The sequence below is a fragment of the Rhinolophus sinicus genome, chromosome 8 (assembly GCF_057876585.1).
Source record: "Rhinolophus sinicus isolate RSI-liver-muscle chromosome 8, RSI-T2T, whole genome shotgun sequence".
Lineage (NCBI taxonomy): Eukaryota > Metazoa > Chordata > Mammalia > Chiroptera > Rhinolophidae > Rhinolophus > Rhinolophus sinicus.
This window is the reverse complement of record NC_142508.1, coordinates 2,036,609-2,062,468: the sequence shown is the minus strand read 5'-3', so window position 1 is coordinate 2,062,468 and position 25,860 is coordinate 2,036,609. Positions and strand designations below refer to the sequence as shown.

Genomic DNA, 25,860 nt, shown 5'->3' with positions numbered 1-25,860 from the left:
CGTAAGGGCCACCGGCTCAATAAGTGTTCCCAGCGGCTCCACCATCCTGCGTTGTTGGTTTTTATTTCAAAAATGCACCCTCTTTGTTAAGCAGGATGGGTTGCTTCCTGAGGCCCACCTGTGACAAGAAGCTTTAAAGTGTTCTGATGCCACTCGAAGGCTTTCCTGAGATTGCTCTCCTGCACGTTACCCAGGCAACCTTCCCTGATGTTATGGGGAAAAGTGCTGCGTGTCCGGTGGGGGGTCTGGATGCAACTGTAGACGTTACTGAGAGGAGAGGAGGCAGGAAGAGGGAAGGACGTAGGAAAGAAATTACTCCGTTTTCAATGCTTTCACACTTTGGCTTACAGAAGAGGAGAAAGTCTGACAGCTCCTAACACCTGCTAATCTCCCTTTTCAACAAAGAGAGCTTAAGCCTCAGGCCCAGACTTTGAAACAGACCTGGGTGGAATCACTAATACTGTTTTGTTATGTCTGTGCTCATTTCATGCCTGCCACCTCTTCCCTGCTGAGGACTCTAGAGTTCCGCTTACACCAGTGATGCAGATTTCCCCTCATAAATGAACTGGATTCCATCAAAAGGGAATTGATTGGGAAAAATAAGTAACGTACCCGTGATACTCAAAACTGGAAGCAAACCCTCAGGTGGTTGGTGGTTGACCAGCCTTTGGGAAACTCCTGCAGTGAAGACACCCAGGGTTCAGAGTCAGCCCAAGTGCAATGGAAACCCGGCACTGCCACTCACAGGACTGTGTGATTTTATGACCCCTGAGCCTCAGTTTCCCCGTCTGTAAACAGGGCAGGAAAATCTCGCGGTGAAGCTGTAAAGGCTTCCGGAACAACCCCTTACTTGATGCACCAAATGTTGACTCCCTTCCTTGGCCACTGATGTAGAAGCAGAACTCGAATGGCATCTTGACTCTGGGCCAAGTTGATTTTTGCTCAAATGGTGAGAAAATTACAAAATGGGAAAGCATAGACTTAGGAGCCAAGACAACTGTTAGCTTTCCTGACCTTGAAACTTGGGTCGTTTCCCTCGTCCATGCCATGGGAACGACTGAGAGACCTACTTTGCATGATTATTGGGAGAATCCCAGGTAACAGGTATAATTAAGTCACATCGTGGGGATTGTGTAAAGTATATAGTAGGTACTCAATGAATAATGGCTATTTGTCACAGTCCAGACTTGGGAGTGGCCACCATTCCCTCCTGTGTGCAGTCGCCGCCTTTTCCTTTCAGGTTGTCTCCTCATGGGCATCCAACATTTCCCAGTGTTTGGAGGGAAATCTAACACATGCCTGGGGTGAAGCAGCATCAAGACGCTGAGGGTCATTCCCAGGGCTTTGAGAATTTGGGTTTCCCGCCCATAATTTATGTGATTCAGACGGAGATGCAGATTCTAAACAGAGATGCACCCACCTCAGTAATTCAAGTTTCAGGGTGTTGAAAGCATGTCTACTCACCTTCCTTTTCTCTGGGTGCTACTTTCTTTGGAGAACTGTGACGTCTAGTAATTTTCCTACTCATGGTTTCATTCTACCTTTCAAGAGGTCTCTTTTAAGGTTTAAAGGTGGTAATCTGGCTCCTCTAAGAGGAGTTTTTGTAAGACAATAGCCTCTAAATTTAATGTGAATTGTTGTGTAGCTGTTACCTTGCGATGGTGACATCATGCTGGTTCCCAGAGAGGGGAAGGGAGTGCCAGGTGGCCTGGAAGGAAGACCCTCGCTGAGGTTTCCTCCAAGACACATTTCTATCACCCTAAGTGATATTAGGCAGCATGAACGTCTCCTGATATTCTAAGGAGTTTGAAATTTTGCTTCATGAATTAACATTTTAATTTTGCAAAAAATTTGGAGTGCACTGATTTTTGCAGAAGTGCTAATTACCAAGCTCGCAGCAGAAGGTTGACTGCATATTAAAATATTTCATCACATGCTCCCAGCTGAGCTCAGCCGAGCCAGTGTCCAGATGGCTGAGCGGCCCCTGGCCTGCACGGCTCACAGAGTTGGGGGCCTCGTCTGAAGCCGGCAGAGCGCTGGGGTCCAGCAGACCACACTCCCAAAGCGGCCACTCCCACACCTGTCTTTAAGAGAAGTCTGTCCATCGGTGTAAAAACCTGACGTGGGACATCAGAAAACAGGCATCTCCTGGCAACCCCCCCTCCCCCATCTCCAGGCACCGAGCTCCCCGTCATGTGACATGTCACAGCCATGGGGCTCCTTGGGAGTCTAGAAGGCTCTGGAAGGTTCTAGCTGAGCCGGAGCAAAATCACAGGGACTCTCCTGAAACACCCTCCGGGATGTCAGAGTAACAGGTTTACTCATGTGTGTGAAGACTCATGTGTGGCTTTTGTGCTTCGTGAAGTACAGGAGGTGAAAAGGGCAGCTGTTCCCCTCAGGAGATGCGCAGACTGGGGCAGATAGGAAAGCGTTAATGTGGACTAAATGTGTGCGTCCCCCAAAATGTATGAACTGTTTTCCTGTTGGACATCGAAACATGTCACAATGGATTTGGTAGAACGCCTTTGGCCCTAAAATGTTTCTGAGGTGGAATTACTGAGTCAAAAACCAGGAACACGTTTTTTCAAGGTTCTTGACACATACTTACAGATTGTTTTCCTCATGCTTAATCATTCATTCTGATTGCATATTCACCAGCACCAGGCTTTATCAGTTAAAAAAAAAATTCTAATTCTAGCATTAAAAAAGTTTTGCTAGTATAATTCAATTGCATCGTTGTTTAAATCAGCATAAATTTAATTACATCCCACAGTTGATTAAATTAACATGCATTTAATAGTAAAACTATTATTTTCCATAAATTAATACCCACGATTTCTTTCTTGTGAATTATCTGGTTTTATTCTTGGTCCAAGGCAATCTTGGATTGTGTAAATAACAAAAGAAAAGATCGCTGAGGGGGAAACGGAGAGGTAGCAGCAATCGCCTTTGAGTGCTTCACAGTTGAACCGGCAACCAGTCCTGGCTGTACCACTGCAGATGTCCCATGGACATAAATGCCAAACATTGGGGACTTCTGAGCTGCACCTTCTTTAATCCCCCTGCCCACCCTCTGGGGAGCTGCTAATGAGCAGCAGTAACAAGCTGCAGAGATACAGAGCCACAGGAAATAGAGGCTTCAAAGACCTGGAGTAATCTACAGACTAGGTAATGAGCCCCTGTTGGCTGGAGAGAAGGTTCGCTGGTTTCTCATCACCTTGGAGAACAGAGTTCTGAGACCAGTCACCCCAGGAGCACCCGAGGGAAAGCGTCTGAAAGAGAGGGCTGGTGTTGTCTCGGAAGCGTGTTTGTGACTTCAGCGCACCTTTAAACTGAACACTGTAATGCTTCAAGGACCTGGCATGAGTCAGGTGATTGAACCAGGAAAATGTGCGCAATGTCACTGGTAGCGTTTCCACCTTACAGGCTTCCAGACGCCATTTCTATTTGGACCACGTACAGAGAGGCCTAGAAACTTACTGGGGGCGGGGTGGTGGGGGGAATGGATTTTTCCATCACCTTAGGAAGATATTGGAAAATTCATTCACTGCTTTGGAGTCAGAAGACTGCTTTTGGCAACCGATGAGACTTGAATTTAACCGCAATATAAAAAGATTTGTCGGGTGAGAGAGTGCCTCAGACGCTTTTCTCCCAGTCAATAAATTTGTCAGAAACGCCCAGGGGTCCAGCCATTCTTACCAGTAGATTTGCTCAAAATTAGTGTGTATTGTTTGAACCTGGAAGAAGCCGCAGGGACTAACCCCGGGGTTCTCAGATTTCAGTATGCGTCAGGCTTACCTGAAAGCCTTGCTGAGACACAGCAGGCCTGGGGCAGCCTGAGAATGAGCATTCCTAGTGAGTTCCCTGGCCTGCCAATGCTGCAGACCCTGGCACATCCTCTGAGAATCGCTCGCGCCATGGGTGAAACAATATGCTTTTCTAATTCCACCTCTTCCCAGCTAGTGGTGTGACCTTGGGTCAATGCTTAACTTTTCTGAGCTTGCATCTCGTTTCTATAAAATAGGGGTAACACCTTCCTTTTCGAGGTGTCTGGCTAATCAGAGGCCATAGTCGCATGGCCAGGGGCCAAATCGTGGCTCTGGAACTTACGAGGTGCATCTTCGTGGGAAATGTGACCTTTCTGAGCCCCAGTCTTGCTACCCCTAAAATGGGGACAGTAATTCATAATCATACCTGTCTCCGACTATCAAGTAAAGTAACACATGAAAGTGTTTAGACCAACCAGTGTTGGGCCAACAGTAAATACCATGTAAGTATAAAATAAAAACAGATACAGGCAAAGCATCTGTGAATACGCACGTGCTAGTGAGCCCTCAGCACATAGTAACTATTTCTGCAGCCATTGGTACGATTCCATTAATCAGGAACGGGACAGTGAAATAATGCATACACATGGTGCCACTTGTGCACAGAGCAATGGAAGAAAAATGAAAACCTCAGCTCCTCACCCCAATATCTGATCTCGCCAGGGCCCAGCACCCCAGGACTTCCTTCCATCCCAGTGCTTGGCATTACATAACCACAGACAAAACGGTAGCTTCCATCATCTTTTATTCAGATGTCTTAACTGAATGTCAGAAGGGAAATGTAAACCATCTTCACAGCAAACACACGCTTCCTTATAACTTGTTTTCTTTTTGTTTCCTTGCATTCAAAATAAAGCCAAGGTGAAAACGGATTTAATATCTATCATAGCATATTTCACTTAAAATATTAATTGGCTACCGCCTGATTTGATTCAGAAATGTATTTATAGGCTTAGAATGCATAAAAGAAGTTAAAATTTTGTAATACAGCTTACCCTTCGGCAAACTCATAAAAACAGCTACTGAAATTAAATCAGGATATATTGTGTCTGGAAGTTACCCATCTCATGTCTGGTTGGTGTGCATTCTTTAAGCTCCATGAGGCCTGAGCAGAAAACGGATACTTGATACTGCTTTTACGTCCATCCTTCTGTGAGAACAATTTGGGGAAATGGCTTTTTTTTTTCTTTTCATTTTCAATGAAAAAAGAAAAATGTCAGTATTGCCACCATTTCCTGTACTGTGCAAATTGCCCTCTCTCAATGGTCTCTGAAACAATACTGACAATATTTTCTCTAGAGTTTCTATTTTTTAAATTGTTGTGAGAGCAGTTCTTAGTCCACGTAGCTCATTTTCCATACATGTCCGGCATTTGCAAAATACGCGTACGACAGCGCCATGTGCTAAAGTACCTGTGGGACACGAGGCTGGGGAACAGAGAGCGTGGGATGGAACTGATCAGTGCCTCGGAGAACACAGATATTCTGTCGGCTGATTTATACTTCAAGAGCCTCAGGAGACATAAGATTTTTCCTGGGCCACTGGTTCATACGTTTCATTGCACATTGCAATCACCTGGGGTGTATCTAAAGTTCCGGATCCCTGGGTCTCACCCTCGACACTGACCATTGGGCTTGGCTGATGGACTGGGCAGTAGGAATTCTGAAAGCTCCCAGATCACTCTAATATGCGTCAGAATTGAGGAACCACTGACCAAGGCCATCTTCCTCCCATCCCCAGAGTTTGTCATTTGCCCAGAGTGAGAATTGTCATATCTTCCACTTACCCCAACTCTGCAAATGGATCGCTGTCACCCAGCTGCCCAAGAGAAGAGCTTGAGAAAGACTTTGCCTCATGTCCTAGGCCGCAGTCCACTCCCCATCGCTAGTGCCTCCTGCCAGCTCTGCTGGCCCGGCTGGGCTGGCTCTGTCCGTCCCATCAGCATGTACGCAGGTGACTGGGCGACTCCTGCTGGGGCCTCCCGTCCATGGCCTTGCAAATCGCGTGGCTGTTTCTAACCCCTCTCTCAGTTAACACTGTGTTTTTTTCTCTTTCCAAATTAGATATTTATCTTTGAAAACAACATCTACTACTGTGCACACGTCGGAAAGCAGGCTATCCGTGTGGTCTCCACCGGGAAGGAAGGTGTGATTTACAACGGCCTGAGCGACTGGCTGTACGAAGGTAGGACACGCGCGTGGGCAGGAAGCGGGCGTCCATGTGGTCACTGTGGCTGTCGCTGCTGGACGGTAGTGGCCGCTGCGATCTTTTCCTTTCACTTGAGCTGTAGATGAAACTCCACTTCCTTGAGGTTGGGCTAAGTTGAAAAGATACTTTGGAGCTTCAGGGTGTGTCAGGCGGTCAGTGGGAGGCTAAGGTGTGGAGCGCTCACCTGGGGGCCAGGTGTGGGGGGCTTCCCAGGACCCAAGCTGCCCCCAAAGGGCAGGTGGCCAGTCCTGGGAGGTGTCTTATACCAGGAGGTGACTTGTGGAAACAGAACATGCACAGGTTTGTGACCCCCACGCCAACAGGTAGAGCGCCTTGTTTTGTGTGTGTGGCGGAGTGGGGGGGGCTTAGAAAAGAAGTCACAGGTTAAAGCTTCAAAAAGGGGCCAGTTGAGTGACCCGCTGTCCCAAGTCCATCCACCCTGCTGTACATTCTCTACCAGTGGTTTTCCTTTGGCACCAGAGGACTCCCGTGTGCGTTATTAAATCATTAGAAATCTGCGCAAGAAGCTCTCTTCTTAGACACGTATCGCCCGCCTCCATGCTGATGGGACTGTCACCATCATGTATGGACTGCTGTTCGGTGCCAGGCGCCATGCTAAGTACCGTGTTGTCTGTCCCCTCGTTGACCCTCCGTCTCGGTCAGCTCCAGCCGCTGTCACAGAATGCCACACCAGCTCTGGAGGCTGGAAGCCCAGATGAAGGGTCCGGCAGGTGGGGGTGTGGGGAGAGCTCCTTCCTGGTGTGCAGGCGGCCGCCTTCTCTCAGCGTCCTCAGCGGTGCGGCCTCCGCATCCCCACGTGGGGGCTCTAGTCCCACCTCCCAGAGGCCCCGCTCCCTAGCGCCCTCACAGGAGGGGTTTAGGCTTCGCCGTGAATTCTGGGGTGTGGGGGGCGCAGCTCCATCCATATCACCCCCCTAACAACACTGTGAGCTGAGCCCAGTTACTGACATCTCCCAGCTGAGGCACGGGGAGGTTAAGTCACGTGTCCACATTTACGCCAGGTTGAGGGAGAGTATTGGGGAATATCATTGCTCAAGTCCAGGGCGATTTCCTCTCTAAAAAAAATATGTGAATCAGGGTGCCTGTGCCCTCCAACCCCCACCGCCCCCCTGTGCTGGGCTGATAAACGGTCATTCACCCCTCAGCCCACCCGCCTGAGACCATGTGGTCACAGAAGATCTCCCCCTGCCAGGCTGGGCCAGGGGGGTCAGTGGACGCTCTGGGCATTTTCAGGTCCAGAAAGTACCATTTCTCCCCAGCTCTGTGTATTTCTCAAGCTGGGATTCCGCATGGCAGGGGCTTTATGCGTAAAGCAGGTAGATCTGTGAGCTGAGTATTACTTCCCATCGTAACGTCACTGAGTAAAGATACTGCGGCATAAAGTTCTGTGACTTGGTTTCTAATTTTTTAATTGAGGTGTAAGTAGTACACAATAAAATGCACAATTATCAGAGCATTGTTTCATGAGTTTGATAAACGTGTGTATTGTGTAGCCCCATCACAACACAAGACACTCCATCATTCCAGAACGTTGCCCGAGCCCCTTTCCAGCCAACTCCCCCCACCCTGAGTCTGCTGCCTAAGGCCACCGCTGTCCTGGTCCCTTGCAGCTTGTTTGCCCACCGACATGCTGGCCCTGGGGCCCTGGTCAAGGCTGTCCTGTCCAGTGTGGTCACCTGGGAGCCCCATGTTTATTCTGGCGTGGCCACACTGCTCAGACCCCCCAGGATTCCAGGTCTTTCTGAGTTGCCTTTGGGGCCCCAGGCAATCAACCTGGAAGTTTTATTGTCACATTTTCCTCTGCCCCATATGAGGATGTCACTAGAATGAAACTAACACTGACCACAGTGGTTACGCCCTTCTGTGCACAGACAGCCACTAGTGTCAGTCCCCACGTTCCAGAGAACTCAGACGCCCTGGAGGCCTGTCTGCAAGTGCCTGATACGCTGTAGGACTAATCTTAAAAAATCTATTAACACAATCGGGAGATTTAAAATATCATTTTAGCATCTTCCTAATAAAATACTAAGCTCATTGCTTTGCAATTCGAGTTAAGCTTTTGCTTTAGTAAATCCACTGAAAGGAAATTTTTCTTCGAGGCATTTGTGCTGGCGTGATGGCGGTGCCCCAAATATTTTACATCAATCGCAGCTGATGTGGCAGCTTAATCAACTTCGGGTTGTTCCCTGGGAGGTTCTAGACGCTGATGCTTAGATTTCTGAAGGTGGGAGGGAGGGAGCTCGGGGGGATCTTGGTTCCTTTTTTCATAACGGAAAAGTAAACTTTGAAATTGCCTTTTCTAATCTGTGACTTAATGGGTTCATTTCCAGACACTGTCTTTACAAAAAAAAAAAAAAAAAAAGGAAAAGAAAAGAGAGATTGAGAGGAAAAATACCCTGAAAGCGTGTGCAGAGGGCCTAAGTGGCTTGGAGGTGTTAGTTCTGAGAGGAAACTAAGCTATAGCAACGGGGACGCCCCTGCAGTCTGAGGCTTGTTGGCAGCAAAACGCCACATTGATTTGTTTCCCAAAAAGGATCTTAAACATATTGAACATTTCAGGAGACGGAGGGCTCCAGGAGCGAAGAGGAAGGAGACACAGGGCTGCCGGAATCTGTGTCCCGTGAGGAAGGTTTACACATACTGCGCAGGAAAACCTTCCCCAGTTAGCTGAAGCCGTGGCCACGCACTGAAATGCGCCCCTGACACTGGCTTTGAACTCAGGCCATGTGCCGCTGGTCCTCTGGACTCCCTGCCTCGCGGGGACCATCACACGCTGCTTTTCATGAGTGAAGTGTGTATCTTCATTTTATCCTTCTGGGCAAGTGTCACGTTCACTTGTAGGCTGGCGTGGCAGAGGTGGGGTGTGGCCAGGCCAGCCAAAGAGGCCTTTCCAGGGCTGCTGCCGTCGGACGTACATTTAGCTCTTTCTGAGTTCAAGCTCAGAATGTTCTAGAAACACTGTTCCCACTGTGGTCTAACCTGCCATGAAAGTAGGGCTAGAGCTTAGAAAAGGTGGGCTCATTCATTGCTGCGCATTTAAGGCCTAAGCCGGGTCAGGTGGTCCCTACCCTTCAGGTTCAGACTTTCGTCCAGAGGCTTCAAAGCCGGGACAAGCCTAAGGCCTGTTTCGTAATTCTTTACACAATTCCTTAAGGCATCTTCTACAGAGTCCGCACGAGTGACCTGGCAGGTTTTTATTCCCGTGAGGTGCTCTGGAGACGTGAGCAGAAGGTCAGGTGGGCCCCAGTGGGTGCCTTGGACTTACTTGCTGATTTGCGTTTGTGATGTCGTCCCATGCTTTGTCATTTTGATTATTCAAGGAGGCAGGGAGTTGATGGGCAGATGGCTTTCGTGGGAAGAAACATTCTTGTGACGGAAGTGCTCCCGGAGACCTGTGGGATGGTTCTGAGGATGTGTGCTTTTCACAGGAAATACACCCTCCAAAAGAAGGGGGCTCTTTCCTACTCATCAGATCACCCCAAACTTTCTAGGTTCCATGAAAGGGAAACAAAATCCAGTAACACTTCCCATGGAACGTGCAGACGGGCTTTAACTTAAACTCATGGTTGATGAGGTATTTGGTGAACTGCGTGTGCGGCACTGGGCACCGGTGTCCCGTGAGCCAGGTGCCCCCTGTGTGTGTCCTAAGCAGACCATGCCCGTCGCGACCTCCGTGGCAGTCACCTCTAGTGACTGGCCCTACCCTTGCACATGGCACACATACCGTGTCCTGATCAGTGAGGCAGTGCTTCTAACACCTGTCACGCTGTTTTCAAAACTCCCTGCCGTACATTTAGATGATGATATTTGGAAATGCTTCTGGAGCCGCTGTGGGGTGTGCATCCCCGACTGGGTTCCTTATGAGAGCCATCTCTGAAATACCTGGTTCGGGCACTTCGGTTACTAGCACACTGTGCCCAGGTGGTGGGTGGCCATGAATTATGCATCCATCACACCCTACTCCGACCAGACAGACTGCTTTGCAAAACGTTATGTGGCCAAGAGTTCAATGGGTTGGGCGTCACATTCAAATCTGTGTGTTATTATCCAAACCACAGATCTTTGGTTCTTCGCACTTAGTGTCGGGTACTTCTCTGATTTACAGGATGGGAAGTCTTTGCTCAGACAATGAAATCTCTATCCGTAAATTTCCAGAAGCTGTGACTGGCCCTGCCAAGCTCTCTCGTGAGGGTGACACAGCTGTGATAATGCCGGGGGGAGCTTCCCAGCAACAGTGATTGTGCCTGCATTTCGATAATCGTTTCACTGCTGAAAAGCTACGTGAACTTGGGTGGATATGGAGCTTTCTGTGTCTCTGTTTTCTCGTTCCGGCTCCACTTTTTCATCTAACACAGTCAGGAGTCAGGACCATTAATGTGTAGTTAGTTCTCCCCCGATATCAGTGCTGAACTATTGATCTCTATTCACCCACCAATTATTGTCTATAATACGTTTCTATAGGAAGTGCGTTTCGCGGTCCCAGTCAGCCTGGAAAGGATACAAGCACAGGCAGGAACCTTGCCCCAGCCGTCTGTGCTCTGCCATTAGAGCCATTGGAATCACACCCCTGATTCCTCAGTGACACCTGACAGACACAGCTGTTTCCTGTGTGAGCCCCAAAGACCTCGAAACTCGGCAGCAATGATGCTTCACGGTCGCTTGTAGACATTAAGTAAGCGAGAAAAGTTACGTTGCCCTTCGCCTGTGACTTCCAGAAGAAGACGTGAACGTGATAGTGATGATGCAAAGAGCTAAGGTTTCCTCAGCAGCTGGGAAAGCCAGCAGACCTGGGAGGCACCCTGGCGTGGGGGGAGCGCTGGCTCAAGCAGACCGCGGCGAGCCGAGCAGGGAGCGGAGGGCGTCCAGTATTCCATGTAACTGAAATGAGCGTTTTCCTGTCTAGCCCCAGTCTCCAGCCCCATCAAGGATTAATGACCTTGACTTGGAAAGCATGTAAATTTTACCTCGGAGAGAGCCACAGAGAAAAAGCTAAAACTGTTCTATAGAGACTCCTTATGCTCTGACAGAGAAACGGATGAGGTGACCCAGGACAGGCTCGTTCCTGCCATGCTCCCTCTGATCCAGTCAGAGCCGACGTCGGGTTTCTGGATTGCTGTACCCATCCGCGTAAGAACAGTGGTCTGAGGCAGGGACCAAAATGTCAGGAGCAGGGGAGGCGGGTGATAGCCAGGCTGAGTCTGACGGGCTGTCACGGCCTCCTCACCCACCAGTCTGATCCGGCCACATCCATGCCACCACTTCTGCCTGTGCCCTTCAAGCCCATCAGACCCTCCCCGGCCAGCACGTGTCCCAACCGGGCTGCTCGCTACCCACGACCTGTCCTCACGGGGCTCCCCCAGCGCTCAGATGCAGTAGGTCCTCAGTAAACACAAACACCTAATGCATCTCCTTTTCTGGGAACGTGTGCAGGTCACAAAGTGCTGTGGCCTCACTGACACGTGTTCCAGCTGAGTTTTCTTGAAAGAAGGCCAGGTGGTTATGGGTTCTTTAACCCCAGAAGCACAGAGTGTTAGAGCTGAACTGGACCTTTGCAGTCATGTCGTCCCAGAGTCGGCAAACGTCTCTCTGAAGGGCCAGGTGGTAAATATTCCAGGCTGGGGGACCACCTGGTCTCTGCCACCATTCCCCAAGTCTGTCATCACAGTGTGAAAGCAGCCACAGGCCACACGTCGACACATTTATTTATGGACACTGAAGTTTGCCTTTCATGTAATTCTCACATGTCATGAAATATTATTATTCTGAGGGGTTTCAGCCACTTAAAAATGCAAAACCATTTCTTGGTTCACCGGTCATAGAAAAGGAGATGGCAAGCAGATTTGTCCCCAAAGCCATAGCTTGTCAATCCCAATGCATCCCTTCGTCACGTTGGCAGAGGTGGTAGCTGACACCCAAGGACGGGGCGCGTGGATTCTTCTAATCCATCGTGTTTCTGATGACAAGCAATTACTCCAAATTTATCCAAACAAGTCCAAGGTACTTGCAGGCACGGACTGTATTTTATATCTGTGTGCCTCCCATAAGGACCAAGCGAATCCCTGAGTACTGCCTAGACGTTCAGAAAATACTTTGGGTGGCTTAATGCAGAGAAAGAAATGTGTATATTCTAGAAAACCCCCCAAGGATGTCATATTGGTCTCCTTTATTTCACTCTCATCAGAATTTCCATTGCCACCAACTTCCCTCAGCAAAACTAAAAACAAAAAACCCTGATTATCAAAAATCAGCAGGAATTGCTAACATCATTGTAATTATCAGGTTCACTTTTTGTCCCCAGAGATAGAGGAAGCGGGAGTGACATTTGGGATGGTGGCAGTCCTCTTACGAAGAGCCAAGGGGTATAGAATCGTAGCGGAGCAGCCCCCAGACCACCCCTAGTGAATGCAAGTCACGGCTTGCGTACTACTCAGAAGAGGCATCTCTGACTTTCACTGAATGTTTCTTCCGTACAACACCTGATGGGAATAAATGGATTGAATCCCGTGTGTGAAAACCTGTGGAGAAAGCGCTGCCATTGGCCTATGTTGCAACCGTGGAAACTTTGGTTTGACGTCATTGAGTGACTTGTCTGTGCTCACACGGCCACAGTCCTCCCTACCACCCACCTATTTTGTTACTTTTGCGTCCAGAAAGCTGTATTAATTTTTGCACCTATGAAGAGGCTTGACCCAGAGCTCAAGTTAGGCACTGCCCACCCAGGGCACACATGGTGTTAGTGGATTGCTTTGAAGAGAAATACCATGCCCCCCTCCCCCATTGGACCGGTCACCTTACGACTAGGGTGGGGTACTCCAAGGAAAAGCTAGGTCTGTAACTGTCACTGCAAACGCGTTTCACACGTACCGGTGCATACTTGACGGGAGTCAAGTACTGTGGCTTGTGTGATTGCTTCCATGGGAAGGTCGATAAATGTCGCAGGCCCCCTTGCCGTCCGCTCCCTTTTTCTTAGCGTCTCCTTGGAGTCTGAATTAATGGACCTGGTTCCAGATGAGCAGCCCCCAGGGACAGTCCAGCCCCCAGAGCCCGGCCAGCGTGTGGCACTGACGCAGGGTAACTGTGAACCCCTGGGCCTCAGGGCCACGAGCTGAGTCTGCACCTGAAAACCCAGGACAGGCTTTGTTAGTATCTTAGAGAGATGAGTGATTGTTTTAATTCCACATGAAGAGACAATCTGCTTGGACTTGTGAGATCAGAAATAAGAGAAATGTGAGGGGAAAGCGGGCTTTAAGGGTGTGGGAAGAATTCCCACCGATCCTGGGAGCTGTTTCTTACAATTAATTACCCAATCTGGGGAGATTTTGATAAATAATATATGTATGTTCAGTAGTCAGACTTTTAAAGCTTTTAAATTATGCATCGACTGTGAGAGTCAGACAAACACGTCATCGTCTTTTTGTCACGGGGTCTTCATGAAATTTGAGTATCTGTGGCTGAAATCCTGGGGAATTCCAGTTCTTTTGCAGTCTTTGTCTTCTTGAATCACCTTAGGACATTGGGCCGCTTACCCTCGTGGGGAGAGTTTTGTTAGTGCTGCCAGCGCGGGAAGGAAGACAGGCCAGGCTCCGCTCGCACATACTGGAAATGGTTTCATTTGCGACTCAGATGCTGATCCCAGCCTTTGCTCTCTTTGCTATTGAACCTGTTTCCTCGCCTCCTTGGGCCGTGGCTTCTATTCCCTGGTCTGAACACATCTCAGGGGCAGGCTGGGTAACCCCAAGGCCCCTCCCTCACTGACGTCTTTCTGTTTAAATATCAGTGCCATAAACGCACAGTGTGATGGCAGGAAGTGAGTATTCATTCCAGGTGACTTTGTAATGAAACATTCACCTGTGTGGGTGGGGCAGGGTCGCCGCTGTCACTGGTGGGGGCCGGGCACAGCACAGGGCCATCTCTGTCTCCTCCCCGACCCCTCTCCCACTCAGACATCTGTCTCTTGGGAGGTTCATCAGGGGATGCGGACACTCCCTCTTCCTAGACCTGCTGAAACTACCTGCTCTAAAGAAAGCAGCCTGCTTCTCTCTTTTACCCCCTTTTCCTTTCTCTCTATAAAATTCGCGTTAGTAGTGTAATGTTTCTCTTTGCTCAGGGCTGCCCTAGGAAGGTGCAGGTGGGGTGAAATGACAGCTCAGCTTCCCACGTCACAGCAACTTGAACTTGGGATCCTGGAGACTCAAGCCTGTCACTGCTTCTATGAACTAGGACCAGGGACTGGAAGGAGATCCGAGAAGTCAGATTTCAGGTTCTTAGTCAGCTGCCAACAGTGGGAGAGGCTGTCCTGGGAAGGTCAGACAGAGGGCGTTCACCGCCATCATGTCGGGTTATCCTGAAGAGCTTCCTGCCCTGGCTGGGGGTCAGACACAGTCCTGGTGTCTACAGCCACACAAGCTTGTGGTTCTGAGCCCCTGCCTATGTCCGTCCCCGAACCCCCGAGGGTCCCTGTTCCCTCTGGGCTCAGGCTGATGAACCAGCCCCTCCCCAGACGGTGCATCCACACGAGGCCAGGAAAACGGGCCCCTGAGCACGGGAACTGCCCAGATGCTTCGGTGCCCAAAGAGGAGGTGACCTTTCAGCTCTTGAAAAAAACCCTTCCGGCACCTTGTTCTTTTTGCAGGAATAAGTCCATCTGCAATTTGCTTTATTAACAGGTTGTAGATCACTTGTTTCTCTGCTCCACACCCTTATGTTTTCAGCACAGAGAGAAGCATTGTTGTCTTTTGTCCCCCAGCATGAAAAAAAAGGAGAGGGGTAGAATTAAGGCAGTCGATCAGAGGGCTGGGAGCCACTGCAAATTAGCAGCTGGGAAGGTTATAATGAAAAGCTGACCAATCACGGCGGCAGAATAGAAAATCACACCCTCACTTCATTTCTTCCTCCCCAAGGGCACAGGGAGGAACGCTGCCCTCTGGTGGCCAGCCGGGCACATCGCGGCGCGCTGTCCCTGTGCTGGGGTGTGGATTTGCTAGAACTGGCAGGTCTCTCTAATGATAATGAGATGCTTGCAGTGTGTCATATGCAAACCACACAACGCTGATTAGCGAGGGAGGCTGGAGCTTTGCAAGGCAGCAGCTCCATCTGCCTCCTGGCATGACGTTCGCCAATTTCTTTTTCAGCCTCGCCTCCCCCCTTCCCCCATTTGATTCTGCTCGTATAAAATATTTAGTGGCAGGAAAAAGGCAACAGATGCAAGTGGGAATAAATAAGATTTCCTGTATTTAGAATGAGGCCATTTATTTCCAAATACAGATCTGTCAGGCATGTTATGTATGTCTTCTGAGATTTTCCAGGACCCAGGTTTCTCAGGGCGCTTTGATTTTCTCCAGTGTATATAGCGCGGGGGTATAGGGAGCAGGCACTAGTTAACAGTCAGAAGCCACACGGCCATTCTATTCAGGAACGACCCTCAGCTCTGGCTCACTGTCTGCATGCTGTTTGGATGTGCATCTTGCCTCATTAAAACATGACAATCGGCAAGACTGATGTTACTCAGGCAGATGGAGTCACCAAATGTCAAACAGTCATCTGAGTTGCCAGACTGCTGAGGCACCCAGCTGTTCTCTGGTTGGCCAGGCCCACGGTATCGTGGGAAGAGCAGTGAAGACCCTGAGCTAGGCTGTGGTCTCTCGGTCCTGTGGTCTTGATGAATGGCTCGGTCTCCTGCTGGAGGTCTCCACTCCCCCACTCCTCAAAGCTGGAGTGGGCGTGACACTGTACCTGGAGTCAAAATGGGTTCTGGCCCTTCCTTTGAGCAAGTTGTCAGTATCCCGGGGCCTCAACTTTCTCCTCTGTAAAATGGGGTAGCAGAGGCAGATTACCTGCCAGGCGGAAAATGCCCAGCCCACCAGATTGTGGGCACCTTTGTATGAAAGTCAGGGTGCTGGCTGGTGAATATTGTTATTCCTGCAGTATTTATCAAGGAGAGAAGAGCTCAGGGCACATGTGAGTGATGGTCTGTGAGGGAAGCAGAGAACGTTCCAGTGTGTCCAGAGGACGTGGCTAAGCTGGGTTCTCTCTTCACAGGAAGCCACCTCCACCTCCCCTCTGAGTCCCAAAGGCACAACTTCAAAAACTCACCAGACGCTGTCCACTCTGTACAAGCCCCCCAAGAAGCCCGAGGCTCCCTGGTCCTTTGACCAGGGTGAGAACTCAGCCCCATGTGAGAAAGGGGACTCCATGTTTGCAGGGAGGACACCCCCCCCCCGAGTGGATCCCACCCTCTCTGCACACCATTTAGAATCTGATCCAGGAGGGGGTGTGGGGCCACCTCTGTGGCTTGTGAGATGCTCCCGTCCCCATGCTCGATGGTGCCCCTTGCGTGGGGCCACACTAAGTACACAGCTTTAGAAGAAAACAGCATAGCAACAGGTCGCTCGATGGCAGACACGTGTGTGCCATTTCAACTTTGGCAAAGGGAGAATTCCCTGGGATTGTTGTTGCTTTTCACTCTAAAAACAAGTTGAAATTTTCTGCCATCTATTGTGGAAAAACAGAAGATACATTCAAAGCACCAGAGAAACAGCTGATCCTACAAAACACAACTGAAATATCTGCTCTTTATCTTGGAAACGACTCCCCAAGCACGTGGGAAACAGCCGTCTGTGCCCTTGTCTAGCCCCAGGCTGAGCGCCCTTACGACTGGGGTCACGTCTCCTATCCCCACTGTTCCCAGGGCCAGCGGACCTCATGCTTTCTGCTCCATTGTAGCTCACGCTACAGACCATCTCCTACTGGGTTATCTAGGAACGAAAGCCTCGGAAGGAAGCAGCCGGACGGCTAAAGTAAGGGCTGGCTTTGCAGAAAATAACGTGGACACTGTGAGCCCGCGCAGGGTGACTGCCCCTCTCAGCACCGCCATCCGCTGGCCGGGCTGCCCCACTGAGGCAGGCCTTGGGCTTACCAGAGCCTAATTGAAGAGCTGGGTGTTAGCCCTAAACCACGTCCTCCCCATTTGCGTCCCATAGCTGTCTGCCTTAGAGGGTAGCTACTGTCATTTTACTGCACAAGTTGAATCCTGAATCATAGGTTCTGGGAATGTGGCAGCCCTGCAGCTGTCACAGGTGAGAGCTGAGCAGCCAGGGAAGGGTGGTGGGAGCCAGCATCGGTCTCCCCTGGTTGCTGAGAGTCAGGCAGGCAGGGGCTGTGGAGGTCTGAGGAGAGCACGCAGGGACATCCTTCTCCAGGAGAGCAGGAGAAGCAGTGGGTTAGGGAAAGGCAGCGAGCGGAAGGAGCGACCTGGGTCTACTTGGAGCTACAGGTCATGAGTCCAAAGTGGAACGAGGCAGTGTGGTTGTGTGTTGTCCCCGAGCTGCCTTCAGCCACATGGCTCAGGCATAACGTCAGAGATTAGCGTTTCCCCAAAGGATGACAACAGACTGATAGGCCGGGGAAGGGCAGAGTAAGGAGGGACGTGGGGACACAGCAGTGGGACCGCCCAGAACAGCAGACCCCTGGGCCAGAGAACCACTGGCATCAAGTCCTGAGAGGAAGAAAGCTGGAAGTAGTGATGAAGACGGGACAGGTTGCAACTGACACTGGCGGTCGGGGGAGGGCTGCTGGGACAAAGGTTATTGGAGGAGAGATGAGAGGACACCAAGGCACAGGTGAAGGGTCACCTGTGTGGGTCCTGAAACTGTGATCAGTGAAAGAGATTGGCGTGAGCTCGCAGCCGAAATCCTCAAGACCTCTGCAGCTGGTTTAACAAGGAGAACTTAGTGCAGGGCAGTGCCAGGGCGTGAGCCCCTGAGCTGGGGTTCCACGGAGCACGGTGGGACGGCCGTGTGAAATAGCCACAGAAACCGGCAAGCCCCAAGAGGTGCTAAGCCTTCTAGCATTTGCCAGGTGGGAGTGACAAAGCCCCTTCGAAGAAGCAGAAGGAAGGTGGTGCCCTTGGGGAGAGCCTGACCCCAGGTAAAGCACACAGGCACCATGAACGTTCAGAGAGGAGCAATTGGGAAAGAAGGCAGTAGGCTGGTGATGGACCCCGAGTTCCAAGAGGTGCCATGGGAAGACAGAAAGGCTTGGGCTCACCTCCGTTTAGTCCCGTGTAAGCCACTTGCCCTCCACCCTGGGGTCACGCTTCTCGGTGGAGGTGAGAGGCTGTGGACGCACAGGACTGGTTATGACTGACGGAGCTGGAGGCCTGCGGGGGAAAGTCGCCCCGGGAACGGTCCCACCCTGCTTTCCCAACAAGCATTCCTGTCTGCATCCTCGGGTCCTGCCCAGACTCCAGCCTTACACTACCTTCTTCTAAACCCCCGGAGAACTGGAAATTAGTCCTGACTTGTTGGGTGGCCAGTTACACAGCAGGAGTAAGTGGGTGGCTTGCAGAACTTGGTCGTTACTCAGATGAATTGCAGCCTTATACACCGGTACACAGAGGTGCAGCCAGGGTCCCCCGGGAACCTGTTTTTCACTTGAAAAGAGACCATGCCCTGTGCCAGAGAGGGCACTGAGTGTGTGAGCAACACCCAACAGGGATTGGTTGAGTCACCAGTGTTGTCCCCATGTCACATCCGTGAGTCACCCGCCTCAGGAAGTAGATGGTCATCATGGCAGCTGTTCTCAAAGGAAGGGCAGGCATGGGCATCCATTGAGCTTTCGTCTCTCATCCATTCTCTCCCCTTCACAAGCACAGTCTGTGTTTCGGAAAGAGCTGTCCAGCTCAGGTTCAAGGTCCAGCCCAGAGCAGGATAAAGCTCTGGTGCCCATGGATGGGGCACCTTGACTCTTTAACCTAATGCACACAGTCCACAGAAGCTATGGCGACAATCGCAGGAAATTCAGAGGACAGAGGTGTGTGTGTGGGGGGGGGGGGGCAGGGGTCACTGTCGGGAGTGGCTGAGCCCTGAGCTTGGGGATTCCCCAGCTTTGCCGTCCCATCTCTCCCACTTCTCCATATGCACCGTGGAAACAGCTGGCAACACCCTGTGACGGTATCTGTGGTGATGGGGACCCCATCCCTTCTCGTTCATACTGAATTCTCGAGCTGCTGTGCCGGTCAGGATGTGTCTGTACAAGCTGAAAGGCAGACTCTTGTTCTTTGAACAAGAGAACAAAGAAACATTAATAACTTGATGCAGTTGGGTATTGCAACTGTTCTGAGTGTTTATAATTTGCAGTTAATTAACCTTCCTCTTTAAAAAAAAAAATTCTTCAGGCCTAATTTCCTATCTGATACACATTGTTTTTGATACCCGTTATTTTTAAAATATGTTGTCACTAATATTAAGAAATAATTATGCAGAATCGCTCAGACTGATTAAGGTGACGATTGCTCTGTTAGGACTTTCTTTTGAAAATATGTATTATAATGAGCTTTTCTGCGGTGCAGCCTAAGAAGAAACATTATTTCCATCATATAATTTTAAAGCTGAAGCTTTAAAGGAAGCGTGTATAAAGGAAACGTTACGTATAATTTCAAGGGGCATAATTTTTGTTTTGTGGTGAAAACGTCTAACTTTCAGGAGAAGACAATGTAAAATCAGCACTTTTTTTTTTTTTTTTTTTTTTTTTTTTTTTTTTATTAAATTTATTGGTAAGAAGCTCTTCATCGACACACACCGTGGTCCATCTCAGTTGGTAGCTAGGTCACCATCCAGTTGAAATTCCAGTTTTGGAATCTCAATCTGTGATTGTGAACAGGACGATCAGCTTTTGCAAAATACCAGGAAGAAATATAACTTCTAAGGAAATTAAAAGTCATGATAGGGTTGCTAATACCCTAACCCAATCTCTGCATAGATTATTAAATTAATATCGAGTGGCTGAGCCAGAATTTGACTCTTGAAAGTCTAGCTCCTGAGCACCGCACAGCGCCCCCTACAGGGCAGGATGCTACGGGGCCTTCCTGTCTCCTCCCTGGGCGCCTCCAGGGAGCCCTCCAGGATGGTCCTGGTCACTTTCCTGGTCGCCAGCACTTTGTGACCACGCGATTCAGCACAGGCGCTACTCACAGAACCACTAGGGGAGAGCAAAGGAGGATGAGGTCAGATCCTCCCGCGTCCACCGGTCTCCTTCCTATTGGGTGTGAATGCGACCGCCCTGCAGGGACCTCCATGGTCTTGGCAGAAGCACCGGCCTGTGGCCTGTTGCTCAGCCACACAAGCGCCCTTCTCTCCTCCTGCCACCCTCCCTCCTCACTCAAACACAAGGCAAAACTAGAATCGGACCAACAGGCCTTCCTTTCTTAGGGCCTCGAGTGATTTTTAAATGTACACAAAGTGATTTCGCAGCAAGCACACCTCCTTACAATGGCCGCCTGCACGGCTTTCGACCATCTTATGTTTCCCGATCCACCCCCTTTCGTTGGTGAGACCCGATGGCAGAAGCCAATGTCCTACGACTTTTTCCGTTCTCCAGAGCATGCCTCAGGGTGCTTGGATGGTTGGCGCTCAGTGTGGTCCGTCAACAGCATGGAAAATTCTGGGCACACACATGGGAATGTTGACCCTAAACAAAGGTCCATGTTCACGCTCCTTAACAACAGGATATTCGGGGCTTTAAAGTTCACTGGAGGCCACACATCATCGAAAGGTCTTCTCCACTCTGCAGGAGGACAGTCTGTAGCTCAGGAGACGGCTCAGAGAGGTCAGCAGCCACCGAGGAGCGGGTGGCTGAGCACGACCTCAGCGCGTGTCCTTACCAAGTGCCATGTGCTTCTCTGTGTTCCCGTGCCTCCCACGTGGGGCCCCCTGTGGCCAGACTTACTTTCAGGCTGTTCAAAACACACTATTTTCCAGAAAGTGCAGACTTGGCAGACCTCTGCTTGTAGCTGGTGGTTACTTTTCCGAGCGCTCAGGAAACAGGATGGTGTCCCCCTGGTGACAGGTGTTGTAGAATCCACTCAAAGAAAGCCCCGTGAGCACCTGAGTCAGGGCCCCAAGCAGTCGGGGTGGGGCAGGAGGCTGCGGCAGGGAGACTGCAGGTCTGTGTCCACACGGGGTTGTACGCAGGACAAATAAATGGTGTGTCACAGTACATTTAAATGTCTGTCCAATATATACACATGCTGTTGTGATGAATGAAATCCAAATTATTTTTAAAGAAATGCTGAGCATTTCAAGTTGAATTAAGATGTGGTATCTGCCTTTTTTCCCCCTGTAAGAAGGGGTGCTCATATTCAGGAAGGATGAAAGAAAGTGACAACCCCCTCATTTTATGGTTGAGGAAAAGATGCCTGGAGAGGCGACTTACAGCGGGAGCCCAGGTCTCCCCAGGACAGCTCGCCCCTCGAAGTAGCAGGTGGAAACCAGGCATTTTCCTACCTGACACTATGTTTGTGTGGATTTTTCTCCAAAAGTCATCTTCTCTCTCTACTGGGACTGAGCCTAATTTTGTGGGGCCCGAAGCTTATGTGATTTGGGGGACGCTCTTTAGAAAAACACACACCTGATTACGCACATAAGATTCAGCCCGAGAAGGGGGGCCTGAGACTTCAGCTTCTCCAGCTGCGCCACCTCTGTCCCCCCCACCTGTCCCCGCCCACCGAGCTCCCTCTTCCCAGAGTCCCAGCGCACACCGCGCTGCTCCCCAGAAAGCACGCCCTCCAACTCCGTGCTGACTTACTTAATCGTCCCCTAATCTTCGCATCTGTTCGATTATCACTTGATTGCCTCCCCGATGAGGACCCACTTGTACTTTAAACACCTCCTTCACGTCGGCACAGTAATTTAGAGTAAAGGAAGGGCGAGCAGGGAGAATTGGTGGGGCTCCTTCCTACTGAGGAAATGAGGCGCACAACTGCAGAGTGTGAGTCTTCTTTGCACAGCCACTTGTCCTCTCGCTCAGCAGGAGGGCGTGTGACGATAGACGGTCACAGGAGGCCAGGGACTGACCCCAGGGCCAGGCCACAGGGCCAATCAGTACCAGAGACCAGACATCAGCGTCTCTGCTCCCTGATGAAGTGCAGCTCTGGGCTGGGTCCCCAGCCCTCCTCACACGGGGCTGAGTCCCAGCCAAGGCCAAAGCGGGGACCCCCTACCTCAAAAATAAACTTGAATTCAGACTGAGAGCCTTGTTCTCAAGTGCATCGTCAGGAGTTTGAGTCAGCAAACGCCCGTTCTTGTTCTCTGGCTCATTGGAAGGCCCCGAGCCCAAGCCTCTACGTGTTCACACAACTCGCACATTCTCTGTCTGCCTTACTAGGATGTTCACTCATCCCCTGAGCCTGGGGTGAGCAGGGGGGATGAATCAGTGAGCCAATGAATGAGGAACGAGAGCATCTCCACACACTTACCTGCCTGGGTGTGCAGTATGTCGATAGAAGCCATCATCGGGTATAAGTTCTGGAAGCTTCCTTAAGGCCCCACGGTAAGAAGGAAGAGGAAAGAGTGGGGAAAGCCTACAAAAGAGGGTCACATAAGACGAGGGGCCTAACACACTCACTCAGGTTTCCTCGCTCCCTTGTTACCTTTCTATTCTTAACTAAAGTTGATTCGGTGATTTAAATAAACGGCATCTGTAAGTTGGTCAGAGCTCAGCAGACATAGCTCTTTTGTCTATTGGCACCATTGGAGCAACTGGAAGGATGGGGCAGGAGCCACCCAAGGGCTGGCTCACTCGTGTGTCCCGTGGTGGCTGCCAGCTCACTCGTGTGTCCCGTGGTGGCTGCCAGCTCACTCGTGTGTCCTGTAGTGGCTGTGAGTTCACTCATGTGTCCCAGGGTGGCTGCCAGCTCACTCGTGTGTCCCGTGGTGGCTGCCAGCTCACTCGTGTGTCCTGTAGTGGCTGTGAGTTCACTCATGTGTCCCAGGGTGGCTGCCAGCTCACTCGTGTGTCCCATGGAGGCTGCCAGCTCATTTGTGTGTCCCGTGGAGGCTGCCAGCTCACTCGTGTGTCCCGTGGAGGCTGCCAGCTCACTCGTGTGTCCCGTGGAGGCTGCCAGCTCACTCGTGTGTCCCGTGGAGGCTGCCAGCTCACTCGTGTGTCCCGTGGTGGCTGCCAGCTCACTCGTGTGTCCCGTGGAGGCTGCCAGCTCACTCGTGTGTCCCGTGGTGGCTGCCAGCTCACTCGTGTGTCCCGTGGTGGCTGCCAGCTCAGACCTGATCCACGTCAGCTGGGACACCTGCAGTGGCCTCTCCACCTGGCCCAGGCTTCCCCACAGCATGGAGAGTGGCCTCAGGGGGAGCAGCCCTAGTAGGAGAGCCAAGGGGAAGTCACACCATCATTTACGACCTTAGGCATCACCCCCGCAGTCAGGCTGCCACAGGACGACCCCAGTTCAAAGGGAAGACACCTCACCTCTTAATGGTGGGAGTGTTAGCTCCTAGAACAGCATGTGGGACCAACTATCGCCAGGGCACATTTTGGAAAATACAGTCGACCACACTCAGCAAAGACTCGAGTTCAGTAGAGTAATTTATACTAAAGTGTAAGTGACTTCCCAGAAAAAGTGAGCATTAATAACCCCAAATAACGGCAAGTGGTTTTCATGAGCTCGGCATCGGAAGGTGTTTCTGATGTTGTTTGTGTGCCCCAGGCAGCGTGTACCCTGATCTTCCCCAAATTAGTCCACTCGGGCAGTTAATTCCCACACCGACCATGGCATTGTCGCCCACAGACTGACTTTCACTAAGGTCTCGGGAAAAGCAACAAAATAGTAACTGGCTGAGCCCTGGGGTTTTAGACCCACAGACATGGAAGTTCTCCTATGAGCCTCTAACCTCACGCGATGGTCCGGCCATCGCTGCAGCCGTTATAAATTCAGGACCACTGCATTTTCTGCTTTTGGAGGCAGCCACCGCTGTGCGTTCTGTCGCTGAAAAAACATGAGCTGCTCCCTAAAATGCTGCCTTCCTGACAGACAATCCAGACAGTGGGAGTGAACGGCGTGGCCGCTGTACGTGAAACATCCAGTGTAGGGGACTCAACAAAGTGTAGAATGGCAGGCGATGGAGTTAAAAGCAGGGGAACAAGAATTTGCCGTCTTGTCAGCCCAGCATCGTGGCTGTCGGTGTCCAGCAATGCAGAGATGCAGGCATCGCGTGTTGGCGCCCTCCCCACCCCCGAGCCCACGCAGCTGTGCTGGGATTCAGATGTGTGGGCTCAGCCTGCGTTGCCCTGGCCTCCCACCCTCACCTGGCCTCCCCCAGGGGAACGAGGCCTCTGGGAGCCCTGCTGCGTGTGTTGAAAGAGCTCAGGGAGCCAGGAGCAAACAGAACGCGTCCCCAGAGCACTCGAAAGCCTGTGTCCTTTGCTGTCTCGTGCCCGTGCGGCCCTCATCCACCCTGTATTTCTCTGAAGCCAGACTTACACCCCATGCGGGGCCTGTGTCCGGGGAACCGTCAAGCACTTTTAGGCCCTGGCCTCCTGGTGCCTTTGGTGACGCTCGGGGCTGCTCTCTCCCCATCACGCCCTTCCAGGCCTGTGTGACCTTCCATCAAACCTGGGGATCCCATTCTCCACAGTTACATCTGACTCAGCGTCTGCTGCCGGGACACTGCCCCATCGTCCGTAACCAGAATGCACACCAAAGTCACCTAGCGAGAGCTTCTGCAGAAAAGGGGGCTGTGCTCTCCCTGCGACCCCAACAAATACTGATTGTTCTGCCTGGAGTGGGGCCTGGGCACCTGTACGAGGAAGCACACGCCATCCCCACGGCTCCCCTGAGAACCGCCCTAACTTCCAGGAGACTGTTAGGGAAGGATACTGTGGACCCTCTTATTCTGGAAACTGCGAGAATTCCTCCTCTTTGCTGGACTGGCCTCAACCATCTTAAGCCCAAAGGGATTTGTGCTACTGGATACGCCCTTACATTGTTTGCAATGAGTGAATCGCACCCCAATCCTGGAGTTGGGTTCTTCACGATCTGGTGACAAGAAATAAGGACCATCGGCCCAGATCCTACTATGCGCTTAAGCCACATTGGTAAAATTTTCTGTCCCTTCAAGGGAGAGGCAGTCATGACTAGTGAATGTCCCCAAATGTGTCTTTCTTGTTTGATTCTAACGTGACCCCTGGAGAGGACGGGGTAGGCAGATGGAAGATGTATTTTCACAGGTTATTTGTATTTGTTAGAAAGACAAGTTTCTCGTTTTGTTCCAAGGCAAGGCCTCATGCAATTAATTTAGTCAATGAAATAGGGTTGTTGTTTTTTTCTCTCTGCAATTCTGTTTCTAAACTTCCTTGGGTTCACAGCATTTAAGCCATCTGCCTCATTACGCTGGAGATGCAGAAGAAAACATTTGCAGAATAGGCACATTTGTAATTAACTCAAAAATGTCAGGATTGCATCTTCCTGGTCCCTTCCCCTCAGTTTCTCCTACTTAATTATCCCTTTACTGAGCAACTCACACACAGGAAAATATGTCCAAGGGCCTTTGGAACACCAACAGAAGCCACGCTGCTGTGTACGCCTGGCCTGTGGCCGGGCAGAATTTCTTCTATTTGCCATCATTTGCTGCAGGGCGGGATGGAGAGGAACTAGCCTTTGTCCACACACCTCAGGTATTTGTCCTCCCTGGTCTCTCGGTTCCCGCCAACCAGTATGTTGTATAGTTGGGAGTCATCCTTAGTCTGAATTCTCCAAACAGTGACGTGAGCTCAGTGGAAATACTGTGGCATTGGCTGACGGAAGTGACAGAAACACTCTGTTCTCAGCCCACCTCAGCCCTCGCCTCCACCCCATATTTTCTCTCTCACGTCCTGCGCTGGCCAGACCGAAGTTGTGCTGTTTCCTTTGGCTCTGAGGGCAAGTCTAGAAACGAGATAGACACAGAGATGGGTGTGAAGGGGCAGAGAGCGGAGCCCTCCCTCGCCTGGTCGTCTCTCACCAAGCATGTGGGTCTGT

At 50.8% G+C, this 25,860-nt stretch overlaps 1 protein-coding gene across 6 annotated transcripts in view; it reads left to right on the top strand.

Annotated features, from left to right (window-relative positions):
* DPP6 (dipeptidyl peptidase like 6) overlaps positions 1-25,860 on the top strand; it is a 578,081-nt gene that overhangs the window by 492,994 nt on the left and 59,227 nt on the right. For all 6 annotated transcript variants that reach the window (XM_019742500.3, XM_019742502.3, XM_074315064.2 and 3 more), the window contains exon 8: positions 5,891-6,011. In XM_019742500.3, coding sequence (XP_019598059.1) covers positions 5,891-6,011 — 121 coding nt within the window. The remainder of the gene's footprint in view (positions 1-5,890; positions 6,012-25,860) is intronic.